This window comes from Coregonus clupeaformis, chromosome 20, assembly GCF_020615455.1.
Source record: "Coregonus clupeaformis isolate EN_2021a chromosome 20, ASM2061545v1, whole genome shotgun sequence".
Classification (NCBI taxonomy): domain Eukaryota; kingdom Metazoa; phylum Chordata; class Actinopteri; order Salmoniformes; family Salmonidae; genus Coregonus; species Coregonus clupeaformis.
The window spans coordinates 32,603,858-32,616,357 of record NC_059211.1 but is presented as its reverse complement, the minus strand read 5'-3'; the positions used below and the strand labels follow the sequence as shown (position 1 = coordinate 32,616,357).

The 12,500-nt window shown below is 43.0% G+C and overlaps 3 protein-coding genes across 3 annotated transcripts in view; 2 read left to right on the top strand and 1 right to left on the bottom strand.

The window, feature by feature from the left end:
- The window catches only part of LOC123481308 (E3 ubiquitin-protein ligase RNF138-like), a 5,715-nt gene extending 4,529 nt beyond the window's left edge, over positions 1-1,186 (top strand). Inside the window, exons 3-5 of the mRNA XM_045205790.1 lie at positions 287-398; positions 647-754; positions 830-1,186. Of these exons, the coding sequence (XP_045061725.1) occupies positions 287-398; positions 647-754; positions 830-910 (301 nt within the window). The 3' untranslated portion in view covers positions 911-1,186. The remainder of the gene's footprint in view (positions 1-286; positions 399-646; positions 755-829) is intronic.
- Positions 1,187-5,159: 3,973 nt separating this feature from the next.
- Positions 5,160-5,955, top strand: LOC121532961 (meprin A subunit beta-like). Its single transcript, XM_041838739.2, has 2 exons — positions 5,160-5,494; positions 5,729-5,955. Exons 1-2 carry the CDS (start codon positions 5,278-5,280, stop codon positions 5,953-5,955), a joined length of 444 nt encoding a protein of 147 aa, XP_041694673.2. The 5' UTR covers positions 5,160-5,277.
- A 533-nt stretch (positions 5,956-6,488) lies between these two features.
- On the bottom strand, positions 6,489-11,789 carry LOC121533895 (maternal DNA replication licensing factor mcm3-like). The gene is made up of 6 exons (XM_041840230.1): positions 11,703-11,789; positions 8,069-8,209; positions 7,834-7,937; positions 7,328-7,416; positions 7,056-7,146; positions 6,489-6,754 (listed from the first exon to the last, which is right to left on the bottom strand). Exons 2-6 carry the CDS (start codon positions 8,204-8,206, stop codon positions 6,544-6,546), a joined length of 633 nt encoding a protein of 210 aa, XP_041696164.1. The 5' UTR covers positions 8,207-8,209; positions 11,703-11,789; the 3' UTR covers positions 6,489-6,543.
- Positions 11,790-12,500: the final 711 nt, after the last annotated feature.

Genomic DNA, 12,500 nt, shown 5'->3' with positions numbered 1-12,500 from the left:
GTCTGTCTGTCTCCATCTCACTCTCACTCTGTCTGTCTGTCTCTGTCTGTCTGTTTCTACCTCACTCTCTGTCTGTCTGTCTGTCTGTCTGTCTCTGTCTGTCTCTGTCTCTCTCACTCTCTGTCTGTCTGTCTCCATCTCACTCTCACTCTGTCTGTCTCTGTCTCTGTCTGTCTGTTGCTATCTCACTCTCTCTGTCTGTCTCTGTCTGTCTGTCTCTGTCCGTTTCTCACTCTCTCTCTCTCTGTCTGTCTGTCGGTCTGTTCTCCCGCTCTCTCTCTCTCAGTTCTGTGATGAGGATGACGTTTGTCTGTCCGTACTGCCAGGAGAGTGGTCTGGATGAGAGGGATCTGTGGGTTCACTGCAATGGCAAGCATCACTATGACAACAGGCCCGTGGTCAGTGATATATCTGTTATAAATCGCTATAAAGCTGTCAGTTGTGTCATCAGTTACTCTCAATCACTGGGTCTCAAACATGAGTTTATTCAATTAAATGTTTATTTAACCAAGATAGTCCACTTAGTAACACGTGTCACTGCCTCCAGGGATTCCTCGTCCATAGTCTCTACTCCTAGGGGAGTTGTTGGCCACTTGGGCTGAAACTTTGTTGCTCTGAGTGATTGTTGCTCTCTGGCATCCTCTAGGTGTGTCCAGTGTGTGCCTCTCTGCCTCACGGTAATCCAAACCAAATCAGCAGGGACTTCATCATACATTTGAACCTGAGACACTGCTACTATACCAAGGACTACACGGTAGGCTACACACATTCACACACACACAGACACACACACACACACACACTAATAAGATGTTTCTTTGGTCCACAGAACATCAATCAAACCGACACGTTGAACTTGCAAGATGCCATTATTGAGTCTCTCCGGGATGCCAACTTGAATCCCAGATGATTTTTTATCAATATCAGATACAACATCAATAATCTAGCAATATAGAAATAACACACTCATCATGATTTGTATATTTTGATGCTAAAGCTGCTCACAGAAGCCTTTGTAAAAATGGCAATGTTGTCGAACATGTTGATTGTTGCAGCTGTTCTTTTCTTCCTTTTGAATGTATAAAATCATGCCCTGTTTACTGCATCTATCGAATGTATCAACTATAATGGATCTTTTCAATATCAGCTTTGATATACTTTTTCATATATTTAATATCCTTGTATATTCTTGACACAGAATGACTATAATAAAGAATATTGAAATCAAACCTATCGTGTGTCCTGGAGGATTATATTAAGCACTCATCCTTGAAGTCTACAAAACAACATTATGCACGTGTGTGTGTGTGTGTGTGTCTGTGTGCGTGCATGCGTGCTTACCTACAGTACCAGTCAAAAGTTTGGACACACCTACTCATTCCAGGGTTTTACTTTATTTTTACTATTTTCTACATTGTAGAATAATAGTGAAAACATCAAAACTATGAAATAACACATATGGAATCATGTAGTAACCAAAAAAGTGTTAAATAAATCAAAATATATTTTAGATTCTTCAAAGTAGCCACCTTTTGCTTTGATGACAGCTTTGCACACTCTTGGCGTTCTCTCAACCAGCTTCATGAGGAATGCTTATCCAACAGTCTTGAAGGAGTTCCCACATATACTGAGCACTTGTTGGCTGCTTTTCCTTCACAAACCATCTCAATTGGGTTGAGGTTGGGTGATTGTGGAGGCCAGGTCATCTGATGCAGCACTCCATCACTCTCCTTCTTGGCCAAATAGCCCTTAGACAGCCTGGAGGTGTGTTGGGTCATTGTCCTATTAATTATAGTCCCACTAAGCGCAAACCAGATGGGATGGTGTATCGCTGCAGAATGCTGTGGTAGCCATGCTGGTTAAGTGTGCCTTAAATTCTAAATAAATCACAGACAGTGTCACCAGCAAACCACCATCACACCTCCTCCATGCTTCACTGTTGGAACCACACATGCGGAGATATTCCGTTCACCTACTCTGCGTCTCACAAAGACACGGTGGTTGGAACCAAAAATCTCAAATTTGGACTCATCAGAGCACAGGACAGATTTCCAACGGTCTAATGTCCATTGCTTGTGTTTCTTGGCCCAAGCAAGTCTCTTCTTATTGGTGTCCTTTAGTAGTGGTTTCTTTGCAGCAATTCGACCATGAAGGCCAGATTCACGCAGTCTCCTCTGAACAGTTGATGTTGAGATGTGTCTGTTACTTGAACTCTGTGAAGCATTTATTTGGGCTGCAATCTGAGGTGCAGTTAACTCTAACTTATCCTCTGCAGCAGAGGTAACTCTGGGTCTTCCTTTCCTCTGGCGGTCCTCATGAGAGCCAGTTTCATCATAGCGCTTGATGGTTTTTGCGACTGCACTTGAAGAAACGTTCAAAGTTCTTGACATTTTCCGGATTGACTGACCTTCATGTCTTAAAGTAATGATGGACTGTTGTTTTTCTTTGCTTATTTGAGCTGTTCTTGCCATAATATGGACTTGGTCTTTTACCAAATAGGGCTATCTTCTGTATACCACCCCTACCTTGTCACAACACAACTGATTGGCTCAAACACATTAAAAAGGAAAGAAATTCCACAAGTTAACATTTAAGAAGGCACACCTGTTAATTGAAATGCAATCCAGGTGACTACCTCATGAAGCTGGTTGAGAGAATGCCAAGCGTGTGCAAAGCTGTCATCAATGCAAAGGGTGGCTACGTTGAAGAATCTCAAATATAAAATATATTTTGATTTGTTTAACACTTTTTGGGTTACTACATGATTCCATAAGTGTTCGTTCATAGTTTTGATGTCTTCACTATTATTCTACAATGTAAAAAATAGTAAAAATAAAGAAAAACCCTGGAATGAGTAGGTGTGTCCAAACTTTTGACTGTACTGTACTTTTTCATATATTTAATATCCTTGTATATTCTTGACATAGAATGACTATAATAAAGAATATTGAAATCAAACCTATCATGTGTCCCCCGTGGCGCAATGAAAGTGAGGGCCGGCGCGCGCCGGCTGAGGTGGTATCCCCACCGGCCCGTCTCGCCCGCTCTGTTGGGGAGGTGGAGCGTGAGCGCGTGCGATAGGACCCGAAAGATGGTGAACTATGCCTGGGCAGGGCGAAGCCAGAGGAAACTCTGGTGCAAATCGCTCGTCCGACCTGGGTATAGGGGTGAAAGACTAATCGAACCATCTAGTAGCTGGTTCCCTCCGAAGTTTCCCTCAGGATAGCTGGCGCTAGAAGTTTCGCAGTTTTATCTGGTAAAGCGAATGATTAGTGGTCTTGGGGCCGAAACGATCTCAACCTATTCTCAAATTTTAAATGGGTAAGAATATTAAGCACTCATCCTTGAAGTCTACAAAACAACATTATGCACGTGTGTGTGTGTGTGTGTGTGCGTGCGTGTGTGCGTGCTTACCTTTGTGCGTGTACATTAATGTTCCTGTAACACTTACATAAGCTAATGGGGACTATTAAACAATCAATAATAATAAATTTGACAGCAATTTAAGATATTTTATCTCAAACCATAAATGTTATGCAATCTGCACAATCCTGCAAGCCTTGCAGTTTGTTCATTTTCTCTTCTTGTGCTTGTGATTACCATCAGTCCTAGAGCCATGCCTTCTAAAGGGATTGTTCTGGTCTTCAGTATGCTCTGGTGCTTGGTAAGTTTCCCATTCCATCACTAATGTATTTTCATGTAACACATTACATTACCTAAATTACATTACATTGCTCTGACCAATTGTATTTTTGTAGTGCCTCATCCAGAAAATCGATATCACAGGTTTGATATCACATCTCAGCTCATACAAAACAATGTTGTACAACAGTAGAAGGGTTAGGTTAAATGTGGAAGACACATTTACGTTGAATGCATTCAGTTGTAGAACTGACTAGGTATCCCCCTTTCCCTTGTTGGGTGTACAATAGTATTGAGCAAGGGTATTCAAATCTTACCCTACGAGGTCCGGACTACTGCTGGTTTTCTGTTCTTCCTGATAATTAATTGCAACCACCTGGTGTACTAGGTCTTAATCAGTCCCTGATTACAAAGGGGAAGAATTTAAAAAATCAGAGGAGCTGGCTTCGAGGTCCAGATTTGAATTGAAGGGGTATAGAGAGTAAGTATATACGGTTTGTGTGGATGTCTGTTTCCTTCTGTCCTACAGGTGGCGTCAGAGACTCCTGGAAAATGTACCATGTGACCCTGGATGTGAAGATGAAGTTCTGGGTTGTGTTTGAAGGGCACAGGGGCATCCACTGGAGGGCTCTCATTGGATGACATCAACCTATCAGAGACGACCTGCCCGCAGCACATCTGGCGCATCCGTGACTTCACCAGTCTCCTAGCAACCACACCGACAGGTGTGAAAATCTACAGCCCGCGCTTCCTGTCCCCCAGTGGATACTCCTTCCTGGTGAGTGTCAAGGTCACTATAGTAAAAAGGTTGAGATGTGAATATTCTAATATCCCATAACTCTTTGCATAAATGTGGTAGAATTTAACAAAGGGACCAGCAATCCTTGCAATGACGCTGGTGCCATGAATTTGTTTATTTTGGGAAGCTGTCCTCCGGGGCGGCAGGTAGCCTAGCGGTTAAGAGCGTTGGTTCCAGTAACCTAAAGGTCGCTGGTTTGAATACCCGAGCCGGCAAATTGGAAAAATCTACCGTTCTACCGTTGAGCAAGGCAGTTAACCCCCAACAACAACTGCTCCCCGGGCGCTGATGACGTGAACATCGATTAAGGCAGCCCCCTGCACTTCTCTGATTGAGTGGTTGGGTTAAATGCGGAAGACACATTTCAGTTGTACAACTGACTAGGTATCCCCCTTTCCCTTTCTGCATTTGAATACGTCTGTCCTGGCCTGGTAATAATGGAACTACCTAGGTGAGCGTGTACATCAACGGCCGCAGCAGCCCAGGTAGCATGGCCATCTACTTCCACCTAACCTCCGGCCCTAAAGACGACTCCCTCACCTGGCCCTGTCCATGGCAACAGGCCAACATGGTCCTGATGGACCAGAACCCGGACATCAGACAGAGAATGTCCAACCACCGCATGATCGCCACCGACCCAAACAAGCTGTCCTCAGATTGTGAGAATGCTTACACAAAAAATGCTTACAGAAAGCCCCGAATAATAGCATGTCATTGGCTCTCTGTCCTTCATAGAAGCTGCAAGGTTCTCCAATCTGAGACGAGCGTGATAATAGAGACTAGAAACAGTTAGGGAGACAGAGGTGTGGGAGAACCTGAAATCAGAGAGAAGACAAATGGTTTCCCTTGAAGGAAATTTTCCCTTATCTCCCCCAGGCAATGAGTTCTACTGGGACAACCCCTGTAAGGTGGGCAGTCTGGTGAACGGTTCTGACGGCAGCCAATTCTACCGCGGGCCCGGTACCGGAACCAGCAGCTATCTCACCCACGGCAGGATGAAGAGCAGGAACTTCATCAAAGGAGACGACGCCATCTTCTTCCTCGGTCTGGAGGGTAAGGCATTACATTCTCATCACTGGAGAAGGATCTTAACCATACTGTAGACATTCCCAGTCGTTCTGTAGCCCTAGTCCCAGATCTGTTTATGCAGTCTTACTAAGTCCTGTGATCACAATGACTATAGCAGTTGGCAAGACAGAGAAACAGATCTGGTATTAGACTACCTTGACCTCTCACTCGGTTCTAAACCAAGTCCTCTTAACCCCCCCCCCCCCAACCGCTCTTCAGACGTGTCTGCACTGCTGGAGACCCAGCCCCTCCCTCGTTCTGCTGTCCATCAGTCCGAGAAGAGTGCCGTAGTATCACCCAGCCAGGAGACCACCAACACCTCTACAGTGGTGATGGCCGTGTCCATGAGCTTGACGGCAGTCATGTTCGTGGTTGCCATGGCGAGCGTGGTGTACGCCAGGAGATCGGAGAGTGACGTGATCGTTGTGGAGAACATTGACATCTAGTACTGTGAGTGACAACCAACCTAAAATGCCTTCTTTACATTTTCCATTGGCAGATTGTTGAAAGTGCTAGTGAAGAAACTTCACTGAACCTAGAATCAAGCCTGACAAACACTTGACTGACAATTGCCACCTCCTTTAACACAAAGTAATCATGTGAATCAATAGATGGAAATGTTAGCTATAATGATCAATAAAAGCTGACAAAACCACAAGTGTGAGACTTGTTCCTTTGTTAACATCTTCACAGGAAAACCTGACTAACAATGACCTTCCATCTCTTCAAAAGAAACCCTGACCAACAATGGAAAATATTTTGTATGTTAATGTGAAATTGATCTATTTATACATTCTCTAATAAAAAAAAGGATTATGTCTTGCCTCCAGTTTGCAGTTAAAACTACTACCATTCACTGGTTCCTGGATAAACTCCACCATTACAAGAGGGCCTTTCAATAACTCCACATTTACATTTGAACAAACTCCACCAGACCACATTTCATGCTCAACCCATTTATTAGAGACAGTTCATGATGACCATGAGTAGACTAGACAGGTTTGGACTGGCTCTTGTGATTGGCTGCCCCAGCTCTAAATGAGGAAGACCACGCCCTCTGACATCATGACCTGGTTGTTGTCCTGCATGCGCCCCAGCAGCTTCTCGACCTCCTGCTCGTCAAACTCGTGGTCGTCCTGACCGTGTGTGGTCTTATTGACCAGCGTCAGGAGCTCCGTCACTGCTACGGACTGGGACCGTGTAGTCTGAAAGGCCTTCATCAGAGCAGCCTTAAACAGCTTCAGCCTGGGCAGGAGGGGTCAGAGAACAAACAAATAAACATCATCCCACCTTGACTGTCTTTGGAGAGTGGATAAATGGTGCAGTAATTTTAACAAATATTCATGCCATGCTTCCTGCAACAGGCTTCGAGGTTGATTTTGTTGAGAAGTGTTTGAGCAGTTCCAATCCTTGACAAGGTGTAGCCTACCTCTAAAATCACTAGTTCTGACCGGGTGGAGTAGCTAAGTGGTGCAGTACTCAGTGACCACAATGGGCCAGTAGAGTTAAGGCTACAGAAACAGAGGGAGTAGAGGGGGAGATTTACCTGTCCTGGCTGATGTCCTGGCTGATGTCCTGTCCTGGCTTCTTCTTCAGGCTCTGAGAGGCAGCAGGCTTGGGTTTCAGAATGGACTGGGCTAGGAGGGAGAAAGAGAAGGATGAGAAATGTATAATTCTAATTAATCAAAATAGTAAAGTATTCTTATAATGGGGCAGATGAAATGGTTTATAACCCTAAGAACTGAGCTATATTGGTGACCAGGTGGGTTACAGACAGACCTTGTATGTGCACGGTGTGTGTATGTGCGCGCGTCTTACTGTGTTCCTCATCCTCAAACTCATAAGGGTCAGAGTCAGCCCCAGCATCTGTCACGTCCATGTTTTCCTTACCCACACCGGTACGCTTCCTGGTCATCAAAGAAAGGAGACAAGGAAAGGAGACAAGGAAGGCATTTAAGATTATTCAGACCTAGCCTTTGACGCAACCAGTCTCTCCAGTCCCTGCATCCTTGAGATCAGGGCCTGTATTCAAAACGTGTCTCAGTAAGAGAGCTCATCTGGGATCAGGTTCCCTTGTGCATATATTAGAACTGCCTCACCCCATCATCTGAAGCTGTGGAAGACAATCGTCCAATAACTGCCAGAACCCTAGATTTGATTTAGTTTGTTTTTATTAAAGCATCTGAGATTCTTGTAATGGTAATGTAATGTAAAAAGAGCTATATAAAATATATTATAATCTTTTTCATTATGATCCAAAATGCTGAACTGATCCTATAACCAGCATTCCTAGTCAGAGCTACTTTTTGAATACGGGCTCAGACCTGGTGCTCGTCCTCTGACTGGCCACCTCTTGGCTCTGGCTCTGTGATTGGCTCTGGCTCACATCCATGTCGTCCTCTACAACCTTCCTCTTCTTCTCCAGAATCTACATGTAGACAGGACAGTACACATAGCAACATGAATTAAAACCTATCCATATAGTTATAAGCCTTTTGTCTCCAAATTACAATGAAGAAGGAATGTATCCAGTGTCAAACTGTTTGATCCCAGCATTACCTTTTTAAAGTAGGCGAACTGCATGAGCTCCAGGGCAGCCTCTGCGTCAACAAAGTCTGTGGTCTTGCTCATGCGGGCTTTGGCGTGGGCCGTGGACAATCGTATCATTGTCTCCAGCGCTCGGGCTGTCACCGGCATCGTCTGTATGGAAGACAACCCATCAAACACAAAGTACAACAATGTCTATTTGAAGCAGACATTCCCAAACCAATAGTGCATGTTTTCATGATTAATGATACAGGTAATCGATTATTGTACATTCAGATATGATGAAAATTACAGGCCTCTCTCATCTTTTTAAGTGGGAGAACTTGCACAATTGGTGGCTGACTAAATACTTTTTTTCCCCACTGTACACCTATTCACAGTTGACAATTCTTCTATTCAGTTTCTGTGGGTATGTGTTAATGTGTTAGCTGTACGTAACCTGAATACAATTTATGTTTGGCTGTGTGGACTTGGAGACAGCCAGCAAGATAACTATTGTGTTTTGTCAGCTTGTGTAACATTTCTATACTCATTGTTTAATAAAATGTGTTATATTTTTTTACAACTGTGTGGTGTGACTCCCATCCCATGCCCTAGCCTAGAACCTGGTTGTGAGTGTGACACACAAACACACACACCCACTCCCGGAAAGTGAGTGCATTCAGTAAAGGAAGTAAATCCAGTCCAAAAAGTATCTGGGCTGAGCGTAAAGAACACAGTCAGCTGTGTTTGGAGTTTCCCTCGCTGCTCTATCGATTGCTCCATACATCATTATTCATAGTGGAGAAGAAACACTAGTGAATTCTGTCCCGGGTTGTCTGACAGAGACAACTGTCCCAGCCCAAGTATGGCCCACTCTGCAGTAAGCCTACAGACCCCATCTGAGGATGAGTGTCCCATCTGTAGGAGTACCCTGACGGACCCACATCACCCTGATGCCTGTTCTCATGTGTGAGTAACCTCTTTTTATTATCATATTCTCTGGTGTTATATTGCAGTTTGTAGCCTAATCTGTAACTTAATTTGTAGCCAGGTCTTTCTGTTCAAATTTAGTGAATGTAAAGTAGATTCAATTTTACACAGAAGCTACTCTGTAGCTGTGAACTCCCAGAGCTGATGGTTGGGTTATATCAGTCTCTAACCCCAAATAGTTCCAAATAGGTCATTCTCTCTAATGAAATTATTTCAGTGTAAGGAACTCCCTCAAATACATTTTCTATTAGTTCTCTTTATTTCTATGAATAAAGACCATCAGCAAGTGCAAATAATAGCCTCTTTGTACAAACTCAACATTTATGTTTCTCATTCACAGCGTTTTTCAATATCACTTGCGTAAAATTATAAACTACTGAGATGAGCTCAGATTGTAGACTAAAGTATAGTTTAGGCATGTCAGATTGTCAAAGATTATATGCTATGATTTGACCAATGCCTTCATACTCTAAGTAATAAACAGATTATTTACTTCCTCCACACTTGCAGTTAAATAACACTGAGGGGAATTTTTCCTCACCTCACAAAAAATACCTGACTATACCAAATACTATACTCATAGGGGAGAGTGGGATAACTTGATTTTTTAAAAACAATTTACATCACTCCGTCAAGGGAAATGTACTATTCTTTCTACCAAAGATATCTACATATATTTCAGGATGTTGTGTATACCTGGGAATAATCAGAATTAATGTACAGTTGAAGTCGAAAGTTTACATACACTTAGGTTGGAGTCATTAATACTCATTTTTCAACCACTCCACAAATTTCTTGTTAACAAACTATCGTTTTGGCAAGTCGGTTAGGACATCTACTTTGTGCATGACACAAGTAATTTTTCCAACAATTGTTTACAGACAGATTATTTCACTTATAATTCACTGTATCACATTTCTAGTGGGTCAGAAGTTTACATACACTAAGTTGACTGTGCCTCTAAACAGCTTGGAAAATTTCAGAAAATGATGTCATGGCTTTAGAAGCTTCTGATAGGCTAATTGACATAATTTGAGTCAATTGGAGGTGTACCTGTGGATGTATTTCAAGGCCTACCTTCAAACTCAGTGCCTTTTTGCTTGACATCATGGGAAAATCAAAATAAATCAGCCAAGTCTGGTTCATCCTTGGGGGCAATTTCCAAACGGCTGAAGGTACCACGTTCATCTGTACAAACAATAGTACACAAGTATAAACACCATGGGACCACGCAGCCGTCATACCGCTCAGGAAGGAGACGCGTTCTGTCTCCTAGAGATGAACATACTTTGGTGCGAAAAGTGCAAATCAATCCCAGAACAACAGCAAAGGACCTTGTGAAGATGCTGGAGGAAACAGGTACAAAAGTATCTATAGTGGGGAGAACAAGTATTTGATACACTGCCGATTTTGCAGGTTTTCCTACTTACAAAGCATGTAGAGGTCTGTAATTTTTATCATATGTACACTTCAACTGTGAGAGACGGAATCTAAAACAAACATCCAGAAAATCACATTGTATGATTTTTAAGTAATTAGTTTGCATTTTATTGCATTACAAAATAGATGGCATCATGAGGAAGGAAAATTATGTGGATATATTGAAGCAACATCTCAAGACATCAGTCAGGAAGTTAAAGCTTGGTCGTAAATGGGTCTTCCAAATGGACAATGACCCCAAGCATACTTCCAAAGTTGTGGCAAAATGGCTTAAGGACAACAAAGTCAAGGTATTGGAGTGGCCACCACAAAGCCCTGACCTCAATTCTATAGAACATTTGTGGGCAGAACTGAAAAAGCGTGTGCGAGCAAGGAGGCCTACTAACCTGACTCAGTTACACCAGCTCTGTCAGGAGGAATGGGCCAAAATTCACCCAACTTATTGTGGGAAGCTTGTGGAAGGCTACCCGAAACGTTTGACCCAAGTTAAACAATTTAAAGGCAATGCTACCAAATACTAATTGAGTGTATGTAAACTTCTGACCCACTGGGAATGTGATGAAAGAAACAAAAGCTGAAATAAATAATTCTCTACTATTATTCTGACATTTCACATTCTTAAAATAAAGTGGTGATCCAAACTGACCTAAGACAGGGAATTTTTACTAGGATTAAATGTCAGGAATTGTGAAAACAGAGTTTAAATGTATTTGGCTAAGGTGTATGTAAACTTCCGACTTCAACTGTAAACATTACAGTTTTGAAAACATAGCTTCTGGTCTCTAGGCACAACTTACCCCAGGTATGTTGAGCCATGGGACAGGGTAAGTTGCCGTCTACAAATGTCTGTACTGAATGAAATATTACCACTACCTTTTTAAATCCATGTCTATCTTTATTTCCCAAACACAATTCAACACAATCACAATCGCTTTTTTGTCTTTTAATAATATTAAGCATCTTTTGGCACAGGCTTAACACCTAACAAACACTTTTAACATAACAACATGTTACACTTCAATTTGCCTAACTTCCCTGTGGCTAGACCATTGGCTTAACTTGACCAAAGACAAACATTTAGACTATATTAGCCCACACAGCTACAAGGATGCACTATCATGCTAGGTTTAGGACCTCATATTAAGACTTATGAAATGATTAACTCTTCCTAAATATTTGGTCAAATTATAAATGTTGAGTATAGTTTCCTAGAAACAAAGGTGGCTCAACTTACCACACGCACCCCTATGTTAAACTCTTGTCTTAATAGCAATCAGAAGTAGCCTATTAGAATGTGGATGAGAGTTCTTTAACCTTTCCCTTCCACACTTACGATCAGTGTAGTCTGGATTTATGACATAGCTGCAGTTAGTCAATCGCAGCTTCTCACAGAACAGGTTTAATTTTTCCTGTAAGTGTTTACTTCATGACTGAAGAATGTGCCACTTTATCAATGGTCAATAACCATAGTTGCCTAAAGGTTGACCAATTGAATACTTAATGTTTCTTTTTTAGCTATATCAGACTGCTGCAAATAGCCTCAAAGACAGAAGGAAGGAGCCTGGCCAATCAGATCCCAGCTGTCACCACAGCCCCTCCCCCTCCCGCCCCAAGACCCCTCCACAGACCACTCTCTTCCTCCATCACTCCTCCTGCTCCAACCAATGATGTAGACCTATATATGTCTATGACTCGTAGACCTGCCCCCACAGTCATTCCAACAGCTGGCACTACTGCACCTACCAGCCCACCTGCCACCCCACCTGCCACCCCACCTGCCACCCTACCTACCATCACTCCTCCTGCCCCAACCAATGATGTAGACCTATATATGTCTATGACTCAAACACCTGGCCCCACAGTCACTCCAACAGGTGCCACTACTCTACCCGCACCTACAACCCCAACTACCATACCTGCCATCACACTGACACCTACCATCAGATCTAAACCCACCCCCACACCCCGCACCAGGGCTCTCTCCGCCCCAGGACAACAGCCTTTCGCCATCCCTCAGCACACACCTTCCGCA